Genomic DNA, 24,862 nt, shown 5'->3' with positions numbered 1-24,862 from the left:
GCAAGGGAGGCTATTTTGGGAAGAGGTGGGTTTTAAGGCCAGACTTGAAAGAGCTGTGTGTGGAGACTTGACGAAGCGAAAGAGGAAGTTCATTCCAATTGCAAGGTCCAGAGACAGAGAAAGAACGGCGGCCAACAGTCGAGTGTTTGAATCTGGGTATGCGTAACCAGAGGTGGTTCAGGCACTAGCAGGTGTGTCGACCTGGGAGATATGAAAATTCACCACCCTTAACCCCACCAGATGCGCCGAAAGAGGGAATCGAACACAGGAATCTAGGGCCAGAACCCAGTGCTCTGATCATTCGGCTACTCCGCCTTACCTGCAGGACACAGTTGCATTGCTTGGTTCTAACTTTTTGATAGTTACGCGTGACTGAATGCCTACCTTGACCGAACTACACCATTGGTCAGTTCCATACTACACACAGACGCTCTGTGCCAAGACGCTCAGCTGCCAATACAGAGAGTCCGTGAGGGTGTGGGTTCGAATCCCGCTCTCGCCCTTTCTCCTAAGTTTGACTGGAAAATCAAACTGAGCGTCTGGTCTTTCGGATGAGACGATAAACCGAGGTCCCGTGTGCAGCACGCACTTGGCGCACTGAAAAAGAACCCATGGCAACGAGAGTGTTGTCCTCTGGCGAAATTACGTAAAATGAAATCCACTTTCATAGGTACACAAATATGTAAGCATGCACTCAAGGCCTGACTAAGCGCGTTGGGTTATGCTGCTGGTCAGGCATCTGCTCAACAGATGTGGTGTAGCGTGTATGGATTTGTCCGAACGCAGTGACGCCTCCTTGAGAAAGTGAAACTGAAACTGAAACATACTACACACAGTTAGTAGCGGGTAACGACCATACTAGGCTCTTCCATCCGCTCTGTGCCACAACAAGTTGTTTTGTGCTTGCAGTTGTTCTTGTTGCATCACGCGCACTGTCTTGGTAGTCAGACTGTCCTCGTGCCTTGAGGAGGAGGAGGAGGAGGAAGAGGAGGAGGAGGAGCTTGTTGCGTGCTGGAAAGAGCGGCATGTGTGGGTGGGAAGAACGGCGATACAAAGGAAAGGGTTCTGTACATTACCCTCCCCCACACCCCGTCCCCCCGCCCTCTACTTTCCTCGTCCCGCCCCCCTCCCTCATCCATTTACCCTCGGAGTTTGACATGGTTGGTAAAACACACACACACACACACACACACACACACACAGGGAAAAAAACAAACACCCGAGGTGAGACGTCTAAAAATGCTTAGTTTATAGTGAACAGTTTCTGACACAAGACCCATGAATAATAATCATCAAACTACCCAGTGCCATCATCAAGGCTGTGGTACTCATGTAGGTCTATGATTGAAAATACCTCCCCCCCCACCCCCAACCCTCCCTCGCCCCCCTCCCCCCAATTTTTGACTCACTTGTGTAAACAAAGTGAGTCTATGTTTTAACCCGGTGTTCGGTTGTCTGTGTGTGTGTGTGTGTGTGTGTGTGTGTGTGTGTGTGTGTGTGTGTGTGTGTGTCCGTGGTAAACTTTAACATTGACATTTTCTCTGCAAATACTTTGTCAGTTGACACCAAATTAGGCATAAAAATAGGAAAAATTCAGTTCTTTCCAGTCATCTTGTTTAAAACAATATTGCACCTCTGGGATGGGCACAAAAAAAAAAAAAAAAAAAAAATGAAGCCTAATTATATGCAAACTGCATTTACTTTTATACTTATATTTTTTTTGTATTCTCTAAACTTGGCACTTTGATCTGATATTCTGACACAACAACAAGAGCAGTCATTATTATCATTTTTTGTTCAAACAGGAACTTCTTTTGCTAAGCATGGAAGTTTTATTTATTTTGCAAACGTTTTGGTGGAGATAGTAAAAAAGGGAAATTACTCTGTAATTAATGCTAGGGGACTTAATTTGCTTTAAACTGATCTTTCTCATCGTAAACATTACATTTTGAAATTATACTCAATACATAAAAAGCTTGGATTTTTTTTTAAAGTGTATCACAAGTGAGTCTTGAAGGCCTTGCCTCTCTTGTTTTTTTGGTTTTTTTTTAAACTGCTGTGAGAAGAGAAAAACACATGAAATGTACCTCAGAAATACACTGGTTTATGTTTTCTGACGTTATCTATCAGTCAGTCAGAGGGTCATGATATACCTAAATTTAATTGTAGTTGTAAATGGGCTGTCAAGTGTAATGAATTTTGACGATGTGTATATATGCTGACTATTATTTGTGTGTGTATTATGTATTTGAACGCGTGAGCGTTGATGAATATAACAAAACAAAACAAAAAACAACAACAAAAAACAAAACAAAACAAAAAACAAACAAACCCAAAAACCAACAACCAAAAAAACAGCATTTAAAATATTGATGCCAAACTGTTCAACCTGCATGCTGGCTTGTTTGTCTACTCAGCTACCCTAATTCTGTCCCCGTGTTTCCACACATACTCATGTTCGCTTTCTCCGCAGTGCAAGTCTATGCTGGAAACAAGCAATCTTAGTCTCACGTTCATGAGGCAGCTGAGATGCCCGTTATGCAACTTTGTGGCCCCGTGGTCCACCTCTCGTTTAGGTTTACAGATCGTGACAGTTCGTGCCTCTTAGGCACGCAGCATAGCAAGGAATCCCTGTTAAACTAGAGCACCATTGTTGTTTGTTTTGTTGTTTGTTTTTCTGCCAACTGTGAACGTTCACAGAAGCCTATGATACTGGATACCACACCTGTGAGCCATGAGAACAGAAAAATTGCATTACAGGAACGCGCTGTCCCATGTAATATAGCGCGATTTCATTGAAACAGATGTGACGTCTTGACAAAACAGACATGACATGTACTGAGACACTGCAGACTTGACTTCAGGGGAAAAAAAAAATTATACATAGATGTTGTTATGACAGCCTTGGTATTGTCTATCATTTAATTCAATTTTTTTTAATTAAAAAAAATTCATAAATTGATGAATAGGAACAATATAACAACTCAATGGCAAAATGCCCATTGAATAGTGTTCACCCATGGTTTAATTATTATTGTTATTATCATCATTATTATCAATCATTACTACTACTACTACTGCTACCACTATTACTACTACTACTACTACTTCTAACTGACAGATAGGCACAATAATACAGGAATGCCAGCTCAATGACAAAATGTACGTGGATGTTAGGATAGTCATGGCAGCAGCAGCAGCAGCAGCAGCAGCAGTATTCATCAACTGATAAATAGGAACAAAATACAGGAATGGCAAAATGTACATCGATGTTACGGCAGTCGTGGCATTGTTATCGCCAGCAGCGGTAGTTGTTGTTGTAATAGTAGCAGCAAGAAGAAGAAGGCGACGGAGGAGGAGGAGGAGAAGAAGACGAAGAAGAAGGCGACGAGGAAGAAGAAGAGACGACAACGAAGAGGAAGAAGGAGGAGGAGGAGGAGGAGAAGAAGAAAAAGAAAAAGAAGAAGAAGAACAAGAAGAAGAACAAGAATAATACAAACCAGACAGTGCTGAAACGAAATACACACACGAAAAACAAAAAAAAGTTTAAAAGTAATCAAACTCCCTCACAAAACGAAACGTCGATTTTCAAAATAAGTACAGAAGTCGATGAACTGTAACGTCGAACACTGTATGCACAACACAGCCACCACAATACTGGTGAATGATATCTGGCCCGGCCCAAGTGAATCTTGCAGCCACTATCACGCAAATGGCAAACGACTCTGTTGCGACACCCAGACGAGAAGCCGGTGTAGTATCCCAGATTGTCACCCACCTGGAAACGTTCCCGGGGGACAAATCGACCGCAGGAATGTCCCCTGTGGACATTGTTAGCGGCCAAAATGTCCCCTTTCTTGGGTTTTAGCTTCGTTCTGAAATGTCCCTCTTACCCTGAAAATGTCCTTCCTATGTATCCCGTACCGTCCCCTTTGCTAAAAATGCCCACCCCCCTCTCCAGGGAGTGGGTTGAGAAGTGTGTGTATGTGTGTGTGTGTGTGTGTGTGTGTGTGTGTGTGTGTGTGTGGTGTGTGTGTGTGTGTATGTATATGTGTGTGTGTGTGTGTGTGTGTGTCTGTGTCTGCGTGTGTGTGTCTCTGTGTGTATTGTAATTCTAGGAGGTTGGGGGCGTGGGGGTGGGGGTGGGGGAGTGTCTGTGAGTCTGTTTATATATTTCTGTGTCCGTGTCTGTTTTCTTGTTCAAAGCCAGCATGTAAGCCGGTGTATAAGTGTATACATCCAGTTGTATGCCGTACAAGCACTGGGTTCATGCTTATGAATATAACAAGTATTTTCACGCGCGCGCTCATGTGTGTGTGTGTGTGTGTGTGTGTGTGTGTGTGTGTGTGTGTGTGTGTGTGGTGTGTGTGTGTGTGTGTGTGTGATGTGTGTGTGTGTGTGTGTGTGTGTGTGTGTGTGTGTGTGTGTGTGTGATTGTGTCTGTAATTGTCTTTGTCTGATGTGTGCATGCGTGTGTGTGTGAGTGTGTGTGGAGGGGAGCCGAGGAGCGTGCTAATGTGTGTCTGTATGCATTTTCGCGCGCACATGTAGGTTTTTGTGAAAGTTATTGAAGTGATAAAAAAACATTTTCAATGCAAAATCTTTGGTATATATTCCCTGAGTTTTCCCTGTTTTTTCTGTCAGCGTGATAATGCCACTGGGTAAAATATCTGAACATGCCTCAGTTGACAAAACTGAAGAGATATTTATATGGGGGAGAGACAGAGACAGACAGAGAGAGGGACAGACAGAAAGTGAGACATGTGCTGAAATAACAGTTTGAAAAACAAACAAATGACATAGCACGGACATAAACTTTTAAGAGAGAAACAAACATGTGGTGTAACAAAATTTTCATGTCCTCAATAAAACAATGAACAATCGAATTTTTGCCACACACAAAATAAAATAACAATTGTAAAAACAAAAGCAAAAAAAACAAAAAAAACAACTAAAAAATACGAATTGCCTCTGTGGTGCAAAATGTCTCTTCGTCTTATGTACAGGCCAACAGTTCTGCGAAATGCTCTTTTCTCGACTTTTTTTTTCTATGTTCTGCATCCCCCCACCCCCACCCACCACCCCCCGCCCCCAGTTTTCATCACCCACGCTGGTCGATACATCCAGCTTTTAACACTCTTGCAAAGAAAAATCAAACAGTCATCGCTAAAAGCACACACACACACACACACACACACACACACACACAAAAACACACACATACACACACACACACACACACACACACACACACACAGAGAGAGAGAGAGAGAGAGAGAGATTTAACTGCTTCCGCTGTTCTTGATGTGACGGTTAGTATACTTTAGAGATAGAGGACCGTGTTTTGACTGCTGACACGACCTACACCAATATTGGTACAGACTCATACATAATATTATGGGCACACACACACACACACACACACACACACACACACACACACACACACACACACACACCGCGTGCTTGCAGATGTTGCAATTGTTCTGTTGGAGAAAAGCTGGGGGCGTGAGGAGGGGGGCGGGGAGGGGTGGGGGGGGGGAGCATTTTCGGCGGCGGGGACGTTACGGGATACAATGAGGGGTGTCATTTTCAGGGCAAGGGGGATATTTCAAAACGAGGCTAAAACGCAAAACAGGGGGACATTTTGGCCGCTGAAAATGTCTGCATGGGACTTTATGAACGGTGAGAAAGTCCTCGGGGGACATTTCCTGGGGTGGGGGACAGTCTGGGATGCTACACCGGTGTCACAACCATTGCTGGCTTGCCGCTGTGTGTGTGTGTGTGTGTGTGTGTGTGTCTGAGTGTATGTGCGTGCGTGCGTGCGTGCGCGCGCGCGCGTGTATGTGTGTGTGTGTGTGTGTGTGTATATGTGCGTGCGTGCGTGTGTGTGTGTTTGTATGTGTGCGTGTGTGTGTATGTGTGTGCGTGTGTGTGTGTATGTGTGTGTGCACACGCGCGCGTGCGTGTGTTAAGTCCCGTCCTTGGTTTCGGAGTTGTGGGTGGTTTGGTGGGGAGAGAGCAGTGGGTGGGTGAGTGTGTGCGGTGGGGAGGTGGAACACTGTGGTGTGTGTGTGTGTTCTTCGGTTTAACGTCTTTCCACATACTGTGATTTTTAGACTGAACACTGTTGGGGAGGGGTGAGTGGTGAGTGAACGTGGGTGTGTAATTCTGATAGGGGTGAGGTGGCGGTGGGTGGGGAGAGCGGCGAGCGGGAAGCGGCGGTGGGCGTAGGGGGTGGGTGAGGGGGAAGGGGCGGGGAGTGGAGGGGTGGATGGGGGTGCTGCATTTTGTTTGTTGCAGTTTTGGTCGCAATGGGAGAGTGGTTGTTTTTTGTTGTTGTTGGTTTTTGTTTGTTGTTGTTGTTTTTTTTAAACGTCTGGCTCTCTTCCCAAGCAGGATGTTCCATGGTCATTCCACTGTCTGTCCTCATGCCTCCGACATGTCCATCCCTCCTACATCTGTCTCTCTGCCCTCCGAAATGTGTGTGTGTGTGTGTGTGTGTGTGTGTGTGTGTGTGCTTTAGACATTGGCTGCGTGCTGGTTCTGTGAGTGTGTGTGTGTGTGTGTGTGTGTGTGCGCGCGCGCGAGCGTGTGTGCGTGTATTTGTGCGTGTGTGTGTGCGTGCGTGTATTTGTGTGTGTGTGTGTGTGTGTGTGTGTGTGTGTGTGTGCGCGCGCGCGCGCGCGAGTACTGTAAACACTCGCTGCATGCTACTGACATAAATTATGTGTGTATGCGCGCGCGCACGTTGGATATGAGTGAGTGAGTGTGTGAGTGAGTGTGTGTGTGTGTGTGTGTGTGTGTGTGTGTGTGTGTGTGTGTGTGTGTGTGTGTGTGTGCGTACGTGCGTGTGTGTGTGTGTGTGTGTGCCTCTGTCTGTGTGTGTGTGTCTGTGTCCGGGTCCGTGTCTCTGTGCGCGTGCGGAGACTTGTGGCGATGAAAATGAGTCGGCAATCAAGCGTCAGTGTGTGCCGGGCAACTATACAGTCATCGATGCATGCTGTTTGAGTGGACTTCAGTCAGACTTTACTGGCACTGAGACTGCACGTGGAGCTCTTCTGGAATGAGCCCTGACCGATGCCGGCTTCCACTATTCCTGGCACGGCAATCCTGTGTGAACCGCGGACATAAAATCGATGACAGGATCTACCATTTGGCCATGTTGTCCATTCTCTTGATGGTGGTTCGTCATGGTCATGCATATTCATCATACCCAGCACGCTCGCTCGCGTCAAGTCAGTGTCTGCCTTCTGATGTTTCTCGAGAAGGACTGAGGCACTGCGGTTCGGACATGTCCATATGCGCTATTCATTCAGCGCATTCCGCCCAGAATCAGTGTTTGCATGCTGTTTCCGATTCTCAAGGAAGCGTCATTGCGTTCTGATATATAATAATAATAATAATATTGGTATTTATATGGCGCTGAATCTTGTGCAGAGACAAATCAAAGCGCTTTCCGACCAGTCATTCGCACGCATGCATAACTCCAAAACTGGACTGAGAAACTGAGGACAAGGGAGAGGCAGGGAAAGGAGGCTATTTTGGGAAGAGGTGGGTTTTATCCATATACGCTACACCACATCTGTCAGGCAGTTGCCAGACCAGCAGCATAACCCCAAAACGCGCCTTAGGTGCGTCCGTATATTTTTGCTGACCTATCAAGAGTGGATTTATTCAACGAAATTTTGCCCGAGAACAACACTTACGTTGCCACGGGTTCTTTTCCTGTGCGCCAATTAGTGCATGCTGCACACGAGGCTTCGATTTTATCGTCTCACACAATAACGGAGTGATGGCATAGAGGTAACGCGTCCGCCTAGGAAGCGAGAGAATCTGAGCGCGCTGGTTCGAATCACGGCTCAGCCGCCGATATTATCTACCCCTCCTCTAGACCTTGAGTGGTGGTCTGGACGCTAGTCATTCGGATGAGACGATAAACCGAAGTCCCGTGTGCAGCATGCACTTAGCGCACGTTAAAGAACCCACGGCAACAAAAGGGTTGTTCCTGGCAAAATTCTGTAGAAAAATCTACTTCGATAGGAAAAACAAATAAAACTGCACGCAGGTAAAAATACAAAAAAAAACACAAAAAAACAAACAAACAAAAAACCAACAACAAAAAACACAAAAAAGACGCTTGGGTTGATTTTCAGGTCATTCTTGGGGGAGGGTGGCGGGGGGGAGGGGAGGTGAAAGGCCGAGACCGAGATTCGAACCAAGACTCTCACGAACACTGTATCTGCAGACCTTCAGCCATTAACCATTCTGCCACCTTGATCTCTTTCTGCCGCAGTGTGAAGTCTGCCGAGTGCTTGCCCTGCACTCAAGACCCAACTCTGAACAACTATGGACTTTAAAGCCAAACGTCGACTCGATTCTACAAGAACTTCCGCACGTGGAGATAAAGACTTGTACTTACACATACACTAACACAGCATGCACGTACCGGATCATGCACGTATATGCATGCCAGTACACACACACACACACACACACACGTGTTCGTTCTTTAGTTTAACGTCTTTTCACTGTCAGTGATATTAGAAGAGCACGTGTTCGTTCTTTAGTTCAGCGTCTTTTCACTTTCAGTGCGTGCGCGCGCGCGCGCGCGTGTGTGTTTGTGTGTGTGTGTGTGTGTGTGTGTGCGCGCGCGCGCGTGCGACTGTATGCGTGTGAGCGCCTGTGCCTCTCTGTCTACTCATGCATTATTTGCAGCGGTGGTCAAGAGCTGGAGATAGAGCTTGATTATGAAGCGAGTGTTCTGAGTTCGATTCCAACACGGACTAGGTACATTACTTCACCTCCAGCCCCACCCATTCCCTAAACTCACCCTCTACACAAGACCTAGAGTGGTATATCAAGGCACCAGTCTTTCCAGTGAGACGATAAACCGAGGTCCCGTGTGCAGCATGCACAAAATGCACATGAGAGAACCCATGCACGTATGGCACAAAAGGGTTGTCCCTGGCAACATTCTGTAAAAAAATCCACTTCGATAGGAAAACTTCTTCATTCGTGGGCTGCAACTCCCACGTTCACTCGTAAAAAAAGATAAAATTAATGGTCTTTTACGTGTACGACCATTTTTTCCCCCCGCCATATAGGCAGGCATACTCCGTTTACGGGGGTCGATAGGAAAACAAATAAAATCATAGTTGCAGGCAGAAAAAAACAAAACAAAAAAAAAAAAAAACAAAAACAGGGGTGGCGCTCTCAGTGTAGCGACGCGCTCTTCCTGGGAAGAGCAGCCCGAATTTCACACAATGAGAGAAATGTGTTGTGGCAAAAACGAGAAATACAATACAATACAATGCAACACAATACAATACAATATAATCTTTCCAATGAGACGGCAAGCAAAAGGTCCCATGTGCAGCATGCACTCAGTTCACATAAAACAAACCATGCGGGCAACAACAGAGTTGTCCCTGTCTGACGGGTGCAACAGCCGAGTGGTTAAAGCGTTGGACTTTCAATCTGAGCGTCCCGGGTTCGAATCTCGGTAACACGCTTGCTGGGTAAAGGGTGGACATTTTTCCGATCTCCCACGTCGACATAATTTTATGTGCAGACCTGCTAGTGCCTGAAGCCCTTTCGTGTGTATACGCAAGCAAAAGATCAAATACACACGTTAAACATCCTGTAATCCATGTCAACGTTCGGTGGGTTATGGAAACAAGAACAAACACACCCAGCATGCACACCCTTGAAAACGGAGTATGGCTGCCTACATGGTACGTAAAAGCCCACTCGTGTATATACGAGTGACCGTGGGAGTTGCTGCTCACGAACGAAGAAGAAGAAATCCCTGTCTTAGTTCAATAGTAAAATCCCGTTTTTCTTTAAAAAAAAAAGAAGTAAATCATATATAAACTTACAGACTACCTAGGAAGAGAAAGGGTGGCGCTGTACTGTGGCGATGCACTGTCCCCTGGAGAGAACAGTCCCAACCTCACACACAGAAATCTGTTCTGACAAGAACTGAACTTAATATAAAGCAACACAATACGATATAATACAGGTGTATCTGTGAGTGTGTGTGTGTGTGTGTGTGTGTGTGTGTGTGTGTGTGTGTGCATGTTTTGAACTACAAGCACAATTTTTTTTCTCTACATTTTGATATCAGAATTTTGTATGCTTATCCAGTCATTCATTCAGTGATTTTTTGTTAATATGTATTGCACCTCAGACGTTGATAGGAAAAGCGTACTATAAAATTTTATGTTAATTTACGTTACACTACATTGCATATTACATTACGTGGCTAAGACCATCTCATTGCTTAAATAACCACTGCAAAAAAAAAAAAAAAAAAAAAAAAGAAAAAAAAAGAAAAAGACTTATACAAATGACACCAAAAAAAATGAGTAGAAGTATACAAAGTTTAATCATTTTCAATACTGAAAAAAAAAACCCAAAAAACAGTGACAAAGCATTGTATATAATTATGTGTTCATAAATGCAATCACAAAAAAAAAAAGAAAAAGAAATAATGAAATAAATGAGGAGTTAAATAGAAATGAAAAAAAGAAGAAATGCAAATAATTATCACAAATGTTTCATTAATGAAGTGCTTTTAACTGAAAATAAGGCACACATGCATAAGGTAAAGGGATTTTACATTCATTCCAGTTTTCATTCAGCTAGTATACTACATCTGTCAGCATTGCTTAGACATGCATGTATAAGTGTGTGCATGCTGCATGTGTTGAATGCTGATAAGTGTATGTGTATTTGTGTGTGTGTGTGTGTGTGTGTGCATTCAAATACGTGCACATACAGGATATGTATATGGGAGTAAATCTTTTTACATAACGCTTGTTTACGTGTGGTTAACTAGTCCACGAGGTGCAAACATGTTCCATAAAACAATTTTTTTTAATCACAAACACACTCAAGCCAGTAAACTATCTATTCCCATTCATCACTGCTTACTGTCTCACATTATCATCATCAACAGTATCATCATCTGGCACAACTTGATGCACTCCTTCTACACCCTCCAACCACTCTTTAAAAAAAAAAAAAAAAAGAAAAAAAAAGAAGAAAAAAAAGTGGAGCAAAGGTGCATTAAAAAAAAAAAATCCAAACTTAGTCTCCACTGGTGACTGTTATAGGATAAAAAAAACAACAACAAAAAAACAGGAAGATAATTTCTACAGCGCATGTGTTGTGAAACACAATTACCACACCCCAAAAATGTTCGAACCATAACCATCAGGGAAGGGAGGAAACACACACACACACAACCCTGCACCCCTTCACCCCCCACCCCCCAAGCAACAACAACAACAACACACCAACATATACACACCTAAGTTAGGGGATAAGATCTCGGACATACTTCTGGATTTGCACACACACACACACACACACACACACACACAATTTACCATCTTAAAATAAACATTTTGACTCAGACTGACTTTCACACACACACACACACACACACACACACACACGCAAACACACACGCACACAAATACTGGACGAACTGCTATTTCAGCATCAGCAATCAGCAGCACAGTGATAAAAATAACTATAACCTATAGGTCGTTCTTCAGTCAGTTGTTCCACATGGTGAGGGCAGGCTGGGAGCGTCTTTCCCAGGGCTCGGCATCGTCCACCCCGGCCAACACGTCCCCTGTCGCTGCTGCTGCCAGCTGCACAAAGTCACCAAGTCTCACGTCTCAAGGCTGGTTTGACTATCATCTACACACTGGTACATTTCCGTTTTTTTCGGTAGCTCAAGGAGGCGTCACTGCGTTCGGACAAATCCATATACACTACACCACATCTGCCAAGCAGATGCCTGACCAGCGGCGTAGCCCAACGCGCTTAGTCAGGCCTTGAGAAAAAAAAAAGAAAAAAGAAAAGAAAGAGAGACAGGTATCTCTGGTACTGAGATTCATTGCTTGTTCAATGTTGCGTGCAACGATCAATTACGGAACAAAGTTAGAGAGAGTGTAAGCTGATTGAGGAAGTATGTACGTTGAATTCAAGTTAGAGCGTAAGCTGATTAAGGACGTATCGTATGTACGTTAAATCATCATCAGACACACACACTCACATGCAAACATACACACACACACACACAAGCGTGCGCAAGCACTCACACACATACACGCATGTGCATACACATGCACACCGGCACGCGTGCGCACACTGTGTGTGTCCCTCTCCCCTTTCCATCTCAAGATCACACACTCTTCAATGTTCTCCCCCCCCCCCCCTTCTCTCTTTCTCTCAAAAACCCTTTCCCTCTCTCTCTGCCTTCACCCCCTCCCCCCACTCCTTCTACCCCATCCATCCACCCAACGTCCGCACCCCACATGCACACGCTCACACACACACACACACACCATCATTCCACTAGCTCCCAATCCCAATAAGAAGACACTATTTTTAAGATTCACCCAACGTCCGCACCCCACATGCACACACTCACACACACACACACACCATCATTCCACTAGCTCCCAATCCCAATAAGAAGACACTATTTTTAAGATTCACCCAACGTCCGCACCCCACATGCACACACTCACACACACACACACACCATCATTCCACTAGCTCCCAATCCCAATAAGAAGACACTATTTTTAAAATTCACTCCAAAATCACTACCAGTGTAACACACTTCAGTAAAAAAAAAAATACAAACAAAAAAACAAACACCCCCCCCCTTCGCACCCCCCCCAAAAAAAAACAACAACAACAACAACACAAAAACAAAACAAAACAAAAAAAACCCAGCTAGTGTGGGCTCTACTGGCCCAACGCTGGAACGCCTAGAAGTTCTGACAAAGATTTAAGAGACGTCAAGCAAACATCTAGCAACCAAGCAAAAAGAAAAGCTTCATTTTCATGACACTACACAGTCCTACAAAAAAAAAAACCCAACCCCCAAATCCCAAAGAAACAAAAACACAAAAAAACTCAGACAAACGCACTGACATGGCCAGACAGAAGAAGAAGGCCCATGACTCTCGACTACTCGTAACCTGTAAAGCTCACAACTCTAAAATCTGGTCCCAGCTGAGCTACGCGAGACACACACTCTTATCGCACCATTCACTGTTTGTTTTATCTAAATTGTCCACTTAAATCATCCCCAGACAAAAAAAACCTGGAGACATTGGCTGCCTGGTTACACAGACACGGACCTGGTTTTGGTCGCCTCGTTGTCGGCCGTACAAGGAATCAGAGTTAAAGATGTATGCCGAGCCTGGGCGGGTCAGGCCCAACAGATCGGACTGAGGTATCGTTGGGTCGTCAGGTGACACCTGTCAACCGGGTGGGACACACAGATAACACGTGTGTGTGTGTGTGTTTGTTTGTTTGTTTGTTTGTTTGTGTGTGTGTGTGTGTGTGTGTGTGTGTGTGTGTGTGTGTGTGTGTGTGTTTCCCTCTCCTCTGTCTGTCTGTCTGTCTTTTTATGGTTCTGTTTGTATAATATGTGCACGTACACACACACACACACACACACACACACACACACACACACACACACACACATACATACATACACACTGGCACATACAGACATATATACTGTCACACATATGCAGGCGCATATATGTATATATATATAGGAAGAGAGAGAGAGTGAGACACACATAAACACACACACACACACACTGGCACCCACACATGGACACACATAACATATACACACACACTCTGACTATTCTGTTTGTTTGTTTGTGTGTTTTTGGGGTTTTTTTTTTTACTACTACTACAACTACTAAAATGCTGGTTTATACAGTGTAGTACTCCCATCTCTGATAGGTCTCACCATACTTTACAATGAAATATACAAATTTAAGATGAAGTGACATAAAAGTATGTGCAGAAACAATCGACGCAGATAATATCACAGTCTTAAAATCACATAGGTCTCACCGTGCTTTACAATGAAATATACAAATTTAAGACGAAGTGACATAAAAGTATGTGCAAAAACAATAAACAAAACAATCAACACAGATAATATCACAGTCTCAAAACAACATCAAAAACAAATGAGCCACATTCACCGTAGTCAAAGGAACCAGGCATCCCAAAAGATTTACACAACGAATCATAACACCTAACATAATGTAACATGTACGAATGGCAGTGGCTGACCTTTTTCACGATGTCCATTCTGATGAGGTCTGCTTTGGACGTCTTCTTACAGCCGGCAGCTGAAACAGGCGTTACTGCAGGTAAACAATTGGAGAAAACTGCATTACAGCCAGGTGAAAACAAGATTAGGTGCTACATAAAAACTCAGTAGTAGTAGTAGCAGTAGTAGTATCATTATTATCATTTTTAGTGGAGTGATGGTCTAGAGGTAACGCATCTGCCTAGGAAGCAAGAGAATCTGAGTGCATTGGATCGAATCACGGCTCAGCCGCCAATATTTTCTCCCCCTCCACTAGACTTTGAGTGGTGGTCTGGACGCTAGTCATTTGGAGGAGACGATAAATCAAGGTCCTGTGTGCAGCATGCACTTAGCGCACGTAAAAGAACCCACGGCAACAAAATAGTTGTTCCTGGCAAAATTATGTAGAAAATCCACTTCGATAGGAAAAACAAATAAAAAAAAATGCACACAGTAAAACATAAAAAAAAAATGGGTGGCGCTGCAGTGTAGCGATGCGCTCTCCCTGGGGAGAGCAGCCCGAATTTCACACAGAGAAATCTGTTGTGACAAAAAGAAATACAAATACAAAAATACAAATTATTATCATTATTATCATTATCATTATCAACTGAATCACAGCCAGGTGAAAACTGAATCACAGCCAGGTGAAAACTGAATCATATCAGAGTGAAAACTGAATCACATCACAGTGAAAACTAAACCACAGCAAGGTGAAAACTGAATCACAACACAGTGAAAACTAAACCACAGCCAGGTGAAACCTGAATCACAAGGTGAAAACTGAATCACATCACGGTGAAAACTAAACCACAGCAAGGTGAAAACTGAATCACAACACAGTGAAAACTAAACCACAACAACGTAAGAGAGAGAGTGTGAGAGAGAGAGTGAGAGAGAGAGAGAGAGAGAGAGAGAGAGAGAGAGAGAGAAAGAGAGAGAGAAAGCACGAGAGAGAAAGAGCGAGAAAGAGAGAGAAAAAAACAAACAAACAAATATAAGCATTACTGAATCCAAACATGGTAAAAACTGATCCACAACAATGTGAAAACAGAACCACAAAAAGGGTGTAAACAGAATCACAAGGTGAAAGCTGAATCACAGACACACACACACACACACACACACACACACACACACACACAGACACATGTAAAAACTGCACTACAACAACAGAATCACAAGGTGTAAACCAAATCACAACTATGAGACAAAAAAACCCAATGCAGTAACCCTGTTTCACAGGCACTATATATTCTTCTAACATTCCTTATCTCATCATTCTAACTGATCAGCTGGGGTTTTTTTATACTAAAAACAAAGAAGAACAGTAAAATCTCCACAACATACACATATAGTGATATACACACACCACATACACAACAAAACAAAAATAAAACAACAAAAATCATATAATATATACACAAACAAAACTCACACAACACATGTATACACAAACAAAAACCTCAAAATACACACACACACACACACACACACACACACAAACAACCTCACAAAACATACACAACAAAAGACCCACATAACATGGCACATACACAAACAAAACCCACAACACACACACACACAAACAAACACACACACAAACATACACACAAACATACACAAACACACACACAAACATACACAAACAAAACCCACACAAAAACATACACAACCAAAACACTCACAAAACAGACATTAAAAACCCACACATACACAAATAAAACCCACACAGCATACACATACACAAAAAACACACATACACACACAAAATCCACATCACACACACACACACACACACACACACACAAAACCCACACATACACGAACAAAACCCACACAACACAGATATGCGCAAACAAAACCCACACATACACAAACAAAACCCACACAACACACATACACACAAATAAAACCTACACATACACAACCAAAACCCACACAACACACATGTATGCAAACAAAACCCACATACACAAATAAAACCCACACAACACACATGTATGCAAACAAAACCCGCACATACACAAATAAAACCCACACAACACACATACACACAAACAAAACCCATATATACACAGACAAAACCCACACAACACATATGTATGGAAACAAAACCCACACATACACAAACAAAACCCACACAACACATATATACGCAAACAAAACCCACACATACACAAACAAAACCCACACAACACACATACACACAAACAAAACCTACACATACACAAACAAAACCCACACAACACACATGTACGCAAACAAAACCCACACATACACAAACAAAACCCACACAACACAGATATACGAACAAACAAAGCCCACACATACACAAACAAAACCCACACAACACACATCTACCCAAACAGCCCCCCCCCCCCCCACCCCCTCCCCACACACACACACACAAACAAAACCCACACAACACGCATATACAGACAAAACCCTCATGCAACTTGTGTTCCTTTCATGCTGCATAAGAAAAGAGCTGGAAACCAAACTACAGCAAAATCAACCTTTTTTTTCTTCTGAATACGTGTGATTAAAAAAAAAAAAAACCAACTACCTATATCACCCAACTTCTCTCTCTCTATCTCTCTCTCTCTCTAAGACACACACAAACACATACAGATGCAGTTACCGACAGAAAAATATGGATGACATGTGTATCATACAATTATACATGCAAACATCAACAGCAAAACTAACCCACAATACATATATGTACATACCAGCAAAAAATGCCCATACCGCATCAATGGCTGATGCGAAATCAACAGGTGTTCTGTAGAGAGAAAAAAAAAAGGAAAAAAAAAAAATTCTCAGTACCTCCAATATTATCATGTTTAAAACCAAAGGCAAACAGAAACCATGTCTTGCTTGGACAAACATGCAAATTTTAGATACAAGTGCCGATTCAGGTCAGTTGAAAACTTGAATACTTGGATGTGAAAATGTCCTGAACATTAATAACATTCTGTCGTGATGTATTAACATTTCCTCACAATTAAGCAGCCTTTCTGTTGCATTTGTCAAAGAAATAATACTGATCTGAAGTAGTTATGACTGGGAAAACAAGTACCTTCTGCTCATGATGAAGATGCTTCTCATGTCTGCTTTGCACTTGATAAAGTTGTGTTGCATGCGTGTACTTTTCCTTTCATAGAAATACCTCTATCCTAGGATAGAGAGAAAAAAAAAGTTTGTTCTTTTTTTTTTCTTTCTTTCTTTTTTTTTTTTCTTTTCTTTTTTTTTTTTTTTTCTAATTCAGCCAAAAGCCAGTTTGAAAAATACCAATAACAGCAACAAATCCCAGACCTACAATATTATTCATTTGTGACTTCAAACTTTCATCATGCTAAGCAGCACAGACAGGTAAATGACTTTGAATATATGTTTTGTCTTGTGTAACTATTCTTGATGTTGTCTCTTTGTGTATTCTATATACTTACGAAATGGCAAACTGAATATGAAGACCAGTGGGTTAAAATCACATTCATAACTCTATCAAATTTAGATATATATGTATATATAATTTTAATAGATGTATGCCTTAACTTAAACAGAGAAGACATATTAGTGAGATAAACCCAGTCAGTCAATGATATTCACATAGTTTTGTTGTTGTTGTTTTTTCTTTCTATACTGTACTGGTAGTTCACCATCTTTCATTCTTTGCTTTTTATTTCTTCATCCCCCCCCCCCCCTCCTGTTTCCTTAGTGTGTTTCTACCTCCAAACGGAACCGAAAGATGGAAAAAAATTCTTAATAATAATAGTATTGATGATAATAATAATAATAACAATAACAACAACAAAAACAACAACAACATAATAATAATAATAATAAACAACTACCCACTGTTCTTACAATTAAGATTACAAATCACAAGAAACATGGAAGAAAACAGCGTGATCTGATCTGCACCCCCCTCCCCCACATCCCCCCCTAACCCCCCCACCTCCACCCACTGACACTCCCTCCCTCCCCCCTCCTGCACACACACCTTCCTTGTGAGTCCCTGGCATAGAGGTCAGGCGAGTGGTCCATGAGATACATGATGACCTTGCCGTGACCTTGGAAGGAAGCGCAGTGGAGCGGGGTCCACAGGGTCCCGCGGTTACTCAGGTTGATGTCAGCTCTGTGCACACACACACACACACACACACACACACACACACACATGCACACACGTGCATGCACACATGCACACACACACATGCACACACACATATACACGCACGCACCCACAAACACACACACATACACATAAAACAAAAGATAGCAAAAACGTCACACACTACTGTGGGAGGACTACTCTCAAACATGCATGTACTCTTTGAATGTGAAGCCTTAAAGCCCTTAATACCTAGATTTTCCGAAACAATCGTTTACAGATGTTGTTGATAAATTTGTACTGTTGTTAGAAATGTCTGAAAGATTGCTTCACATTGATTTGATTGAGTTTACAGCTAACTTTGCTCTGCGTTCTCGTTCCTTTGTACATGGATCTTTTTTTTTCTCTCTCTAAAATCACAATATGTAGATAGACATTAAAACTGAAGAACAACACAACAACACACACACACACACACACACACTGGAGTGATGGCCTAGAGGTAACGCGTCTGCCTAGGAAGCGAGAGAATCTGAGTGCGCTGGTTCGAATCACGGCTCTTTCCTATCCAAGTGGATTTTTCTACAGAATTTTGCCAGGAACAACCCTTTTCTTGCCGTGGGTTCTTTTACGTGCGCTAAGTGCACTAAGCGCTAAGTTTATCGTCTCATCCGAATGACTAGCGTCCAGACCACCACTCAAGGTCTAGTGGAGGGGGAGAAAATATCGGCGGCTGAGCCGTGATTCGAACCAGCGCGCTCAGATTCTCTCGCTTCCAAGGCGGACGCATTACCTCTAGGCCATCACTCCACACTCTACAATGGCTGCTGTCTGCTCCAGCTTTCATAAAGTTCAATAGTTTCAACAAATTCTTATTGGTAGACAGACAAAACAACGACGACAAACAAACAAACAATGACGACAACAATAACAAAACAAACTAGAAAATGACCCCCAAACACCACTACCACCGTCACTAGCAAGATATTTCTAATCAGATTCACTTCTGCTTTGAAACTTTCCTATTTTCCAGCAGAAACTTGACAATTTCACCATGATCAACATCACCACCAAGATATCAAGATATTCTTAATCTACTTCTGCCTTGAAACTTGCCTATTTTCCAGCAGAAACTTGATAATTTCACCATGATCAACATCACCACCAAGATATCAAGATATTCTTGATCTACTTCTACCTTGAAACTTTCCTATTTTCCAGCAGAAACTTGACAATTTCACTATGATCAACATCACCACCAAGATATCAAGATATTCTTAATCTACTTCTGCCTTGAAACTTGCCCATTTTCCAGCAGAAACTTGATAATTTCACCATGATCACCATAACCAACAAGATATAAAGATATTCTTCACCTAGTTCTGCCTTGAAATTAGCCTATTTTCCAGCAGAAACTTGATAATTTCACCATGATCAAAATCACCACCAAGACATCAAGATATTCTTGATCTACTTCTGCATGAAAACTTGCCTGTTTTCCAGCAGAAACTTGACAATTTCACCATGACCACCATCACCAAGATATTCGTGACCTATTTCTGCTTTAAAAAAAACTTGCCTGTTTTATACCACAGCAGCAGAAACTCGACAATTTCACACGACCGCTACCACCACCAATATCATTATCAATCTACTTGCTTAAAAAACTTACCTATTTTCCAGAAGAAACTTGACAATTTTACCATGACCACCATTAGCACCAAAATATTCCTAGTCTAATTCTGCTTTAAAAACTTGCTTATTTTCCAGGAGGAACTTGACAATGTCACCATGACCACAATCCCCTTCAGGATATTCCAAATACTGTTGTTCGGACTGTAATGCTTTGATGTGGGACAAGTATTGTATTATTACATGGATGATGATGATATGGATACTTCTTATACTTACATGGAATCTGAATGTGAATGAATACTCATTGTACTGCCTATAATATGTTGATGTAAGCTGGGCATAGTAATACCACGTGGAATTAATGTGTGAATGGATATTTGAAATTCTGCCATCAATATCATTTTGTTGTAAATTGGGCATAATATTATCATATAGATCAACGTTTTGAATGAACATTTACTGTTCTACCAATATTCATCTTGATGTAGAATGATATTCAGAGCAATATACTGTTGTAACTTCCCAGCATATAATATTACACTTTCATCTGTAAACCTTTGAACAAAAAATGTTGGGGAAAATAAAAGATGTTACTAATAAACTTCGGCTTTGAAACTTGCCTGTTTCCCAGCAGAAACTTGACAGTTTCACCATGACCACCAAGATATTTCTAATCTACTTCTGCTTCAAAAAATAACTTGCCTGTTTTCTAGCAGAAACTTGACAATGTCGGCATAGCCCCAGAAAGCTGCAACAGCCAGAGGCGTCATGCCATCACTGGACCTGGCATTAACATCCGCTCCTTTCCTCACAAGCTGCTCCACGGCCTGTCAAACAAAAAACAACAAATCACCAGATATTGATGTACCTTTATTGTTTAGTCCTTCATTCATCTCGTCTGCCACCATAGGCCACTTTAGTCCACTAGACAGTTTACCACCATAGGCCACTTTAGTCCACTAGACAGTTTACCACCAAAGGCCACTTTAGTCCACTAGACAGTTTACCACCACAGGCCACTTTAGTCCACTAGACAGTTTACCACCAAAAGCCACTTTAGTCAACCAGACAGTTGACCACCATAGGCCACTTTAGTCAACTAGACAAGTTTACCACCATAGGCCACTTTAGTCGACCAGACAGTTTACCACCATAGGCCACTTTAGTCAACTAGACAAGTTTACCACCATAGGCCACTTTAGTCAACTAAGTTTAGCACCGAAGGCCATTTTATCAACTGGACAGTTCACCACCATAGGCCACTTTAGTTGACTAAGTTTACCACCGAAGGCCACTTTATCAACTGGACAGTTCGCCACCATAGGTGATTTAAGTCGACATCTAGGGGTCAACAGACAACTTTTGTCGACAAGACAGTGTATAACCATAGGTGATTTAAGTCAACATCAATAGCTCATGTTAAATGGACAGTCTTTCACACTGTAACAAAGCTTCACAGTATAGCAGCATAATTTCCTGCAAAACAGAAAATTGACCAACCGTCCCACTTGACTGAGTTTGAAGTGAGCAAGTCCACTGAGTTAAAATTTTTTTTTTTTTTTTTAATAATTTTTTTACACAAACTGAACTGTGTGACCGACAGCATGAATAATCTAAAAACAGTCTAAAATGTTTGGCACTGGGGGGTGTTTTTCAAACAGAAACTTGGTGGCGAAAAAGTTATTCATTCATTTATGTATTTATCTTTTATCATTTATTTATTCATCTGTTCTATATGGTCTGTTTTAGTTCCTATATTTATTCGTTCATCTATTTCTTCCTGTATTCACCCCTTGAATGCTTTCAGTCATGTGATGCACAGAGTAGTATTACAAGTGTTGTGTGCCTGGAACCAAAGGTTGAGCAGCACCTGACTCTGACTCAACAGTCCAAGGGAAACAACCTCACAGTGCTCAACACCCAGTCTTACGGGTGTCCAGTTTTATTGCAGTTACTTTCCTTCCACAGTTTGTGCAGTGGTGAGGCAAAATCGTATCGATCATGACTGGCACAATGCTGTCGCTTATAAGAGTCCCCGCAAACCCCCATCCCCCCCCCCTCCCCCCACCCCCCAACATTACCTTGAATCCTTCAGTCAAATAACTATATTTGCTGTTCTTTTTGCGTATGTGTGGGACGGTGACCTATAGTGGTAATGTGTATGGTAAGGAAGTAAAATTAAGTGTTCCCTTACAGACTGGGATTTTCATTCTCCCATCCAACAGAGCTCGAGTGGTGGTCTGGGTGCCAGCCATTTGGATGAGATGATTAACTGAGGTCCCCTGTGCAACACACTCTTAGCACAAGCAAAAGAATACACAGCAACTAAAGGGTTGCTCCTGGCAGTATCATAGAAAAATTCCACTTTGATAGCAAAACTAATACACTTGCACACAGACCCCCACCCACCCCCCCCCCCCCCCCATCCCTATATATATATATATATATATATATATATATATATATATATATATATATATATACACAGAGAGAGAGAGATGGAGAGAGAGAGAATATTTTACATGTATATATATATATATATATATATATATATAGATAGATAGATAGATAGATAGATAGATAGATAAATAGTGTGTCTGTGCATAGACAGATAGAGAGATAGACAGACAGATAGATAGTGTGTATGTGTGTACAGATAGATAGATAGATAGACAGACACAGATAACAGAATCTGCAATGCCCTAAACATGCACACACACACACACACACACACACACACACACACACAGATACACACACACACACTTGAATCGAATTGAACACATTTTAATTTCTGATGGTAACAGAGTAAGCAGGAAAATGCTTAAAAAAAATCCAGCCTTCAAAAGAGAAAGAATAATAAAAAATGAAATAAAATCATTTCACCAATTAAGCATGCACACTATAAAACATGGATACATGAATAACAATTTAAAACAGAAAACAATGCATAGCTAGAAGACAATGAGAAGAGGGAGAAATGAAGAGAGAGATAGAGACAGTGAAGGGGAGAGAGATCAGAGAGAGAGAAAAGTAATTTAGTGAATAAACACACTTTTTTTTTAATGATCCTACTTTAAAACTAATAACAGTTACATATCAGGATGATGATTATTATGATATGGATACTTATATAGCACCTATCACCAGTCAGAGACCAAGCTCTAAGCGCTTTTCAAACACTGAGTCGTTTGCACAACAAACTGCCTACCTGGGTAGAGCAGACAAACAGCTCCCTTTGGGCACTTATAAATAATTTGTTTCCTGTGTTACAAAGTCAGCTTTCAGTCACACACACACACACACACACACACACACACACACACACACACACACAGACATGTAACATGAATGACCATTTTGTTTATTTACCCCATCATGCAGGCAAAGCTTATATATACTCTGTTTTCAGGGGTACACATACTGGAATATGCTCTTGTTTCCACAACCCACCAAATGCAAACATGGATTACAGGATCTTTAACATGCATATTTAATCTTCTGCTTGCATATAAAGGCACAATAGCTAGTCTGCACATCTCCAACATCAACCCGTGCTACATGCTATTGGTGTGACTGGGATCAAAATCAGGAAACTCAGGCGAGAATCCAGCTCGCTAACCATTTTGATCACCGCACCCATCTGGATTACTGATTTGGTCTGGGAGAAGTGGTCATGCTGAGGCAACACACACATACACACACACACACGCACGCACACACGCACGCACGCACACACACACACACACACATACACACACACACACACTTTGTTAGAAAACTCAGCATGGGGTCAATTTCATAACTGATGGAAGGAAAAGTTTTTAAAACATAAAGGAACATTATTCCCCGAGAATATTATTAAAGAAAAGATACTGAATCCATCAGCTTGCTATACAAGATTAATAACCTCTATACTTATAAAACTTGATGCGCTGAAGACAAAGTATAGTAAAAATGTTACATACATCTGTGGTAAGCAGTTCAGCTTGCATCATTGTTTGTTTCACTGTCGGCAGTTACATACCTTCTTGCCAAAGTATTTCAAAGAGAATAATTATTCTGCAGATGATTTTTGTAAAGTTTTTATCAGATGAGGTTTTTATGGTCGAACTTTCACAGGCATTAGTTCATAGCCCTATTTCTACATTCCTTTAATGCATTTTTTGGTAGTTTTCTACCTTTTCTGTTTTCCTCTTCCCAATCCCCCCTCCATCTCCCCTTTTTTTTAACGTCTAATATCACTGATAGTGAAAAGACACTAAATTGGGACGAACAACACACACACACACACGCACACCCACACACTGATATGTACAATCACAAACACGCACATATACCTTCTCTTATTCTCAGAATCACCCCCACTCTATTCCCCCACAAAACACACACACATATCATTCTAGATTTAGAGTCGTTCGATCTCTCTCGATCTCTCTCACGTACATGTACACACACATCAAACTGAAACCTCATTTGCACACCTGCCATTCCAGACAGAATGACTACTGCCCAAATATTACTCAAAATACCATCAAAACTATCATGAACCACATGACGGCACAAGCGCCACGTTCACAATCAACAGATACTCATGACAATCTACACACAAACAGACGTTACCACGAGATCGCCATTCGCAGCGGCAGTAGCAACCGGGCCACTGGAAGCCGCCATATTGCCACAACTGTACGAAAGCAACCGATGAAATCACGGAAACACCCGAACACGAGACGATGAAGCGCGAATTACAAATATAATTCATAAATCTGAAGACGTGAATTTGTGAAGTGATTTCAGTTTGAAGAGCAAGGATCAATAAGAAAAATGAGTAAATAAATACATAGACAAATAAGGAAATAAGTAAGTAAATAGATAGATAAATAAATACAATGAATAAATAGCCTACAAATAAATAAACGAAACTTGAACAGAACACTGATTCACGTGCG

The 24,862-nt window shown here is 41.9% G+C and overlaps 2 protein-coding genes across 5 annotated transcripts in view; both read right to left on the bottom strand.

Moving 5' to 3' along the window:
• Positions 1 to 3,696, bottom strand: part of LOC143297914 (cGMP-inhibited 3',5'-cyclic phosphodiesterase 3A-like) — a 35,133-nt gene extending 31,437 nt beyond the window's left edge. For 3 of the 4 annotated variants that reach the window (XM_076610474.1, XM_076610473.1, XM_076610477.1), the window contains exon 1: positions 3,501 to 3,690. The gene's annotated coding sequence lies outside the window, so the exon portion shown is untranslated. Of the gene's footprint in view, positions 1 to 3,500 lie in introns of all 4 variants that reach the window. The other variant, XM_076610476.1, reaches the window with a different exon arrangement.
• Positions 3,697 to 10,725: 7,029 nt separating this feature from the next.
• Positions 10,726 to 24,588, bottom strand: LOC143298006 (uncharacterized). The gene is made up of 7 exons (XM_076610651.1): positions 24,534 to 24,588; positions 20,613 to 20,737; positions 18,165 to 18,299; positions 16,891 to 16,943; positions 14,137 to 14,195; positions 13,173 to 13,292; positions 10,726 to 11,666 (listed from the first exon to the last, which is right to left on the bottom strand). Exons 1-7 carry the CDS (start codon positions 24,585 to 24,587, stop codon positions 11,568 to 11,570), a joined length of 645 nt encoding a protein of 214 aa, XP_076466766.1. The 5' UTR covers position 24,588; the 3' UTR covers positions 10,726 to 11,567.
• Between the last annotated feature and the right edge of the window lie 274 nt (positions 24,589 to 24,862).

Source organism: Babylonia areolata, chromosome 23 (assembly GCF_041734735.1).
Source record: "Babylonia areolata isolate BAREFJ2019XMU chromosome 23, ASM4173473v1, whole genome shotgun sequence".
Taxonomy (NCBI): Eukaryota; Metazoa; Mollusca; class Gastropoda; order Neogastropoda; family Buccinidae; genus Babylonia; species Babylonia areolata.
The sequence above is the reverse complement of the archived record's forward strand: the minus strand, read 5'-3'. Positions and strand labels throughout refer to the sequence as shown.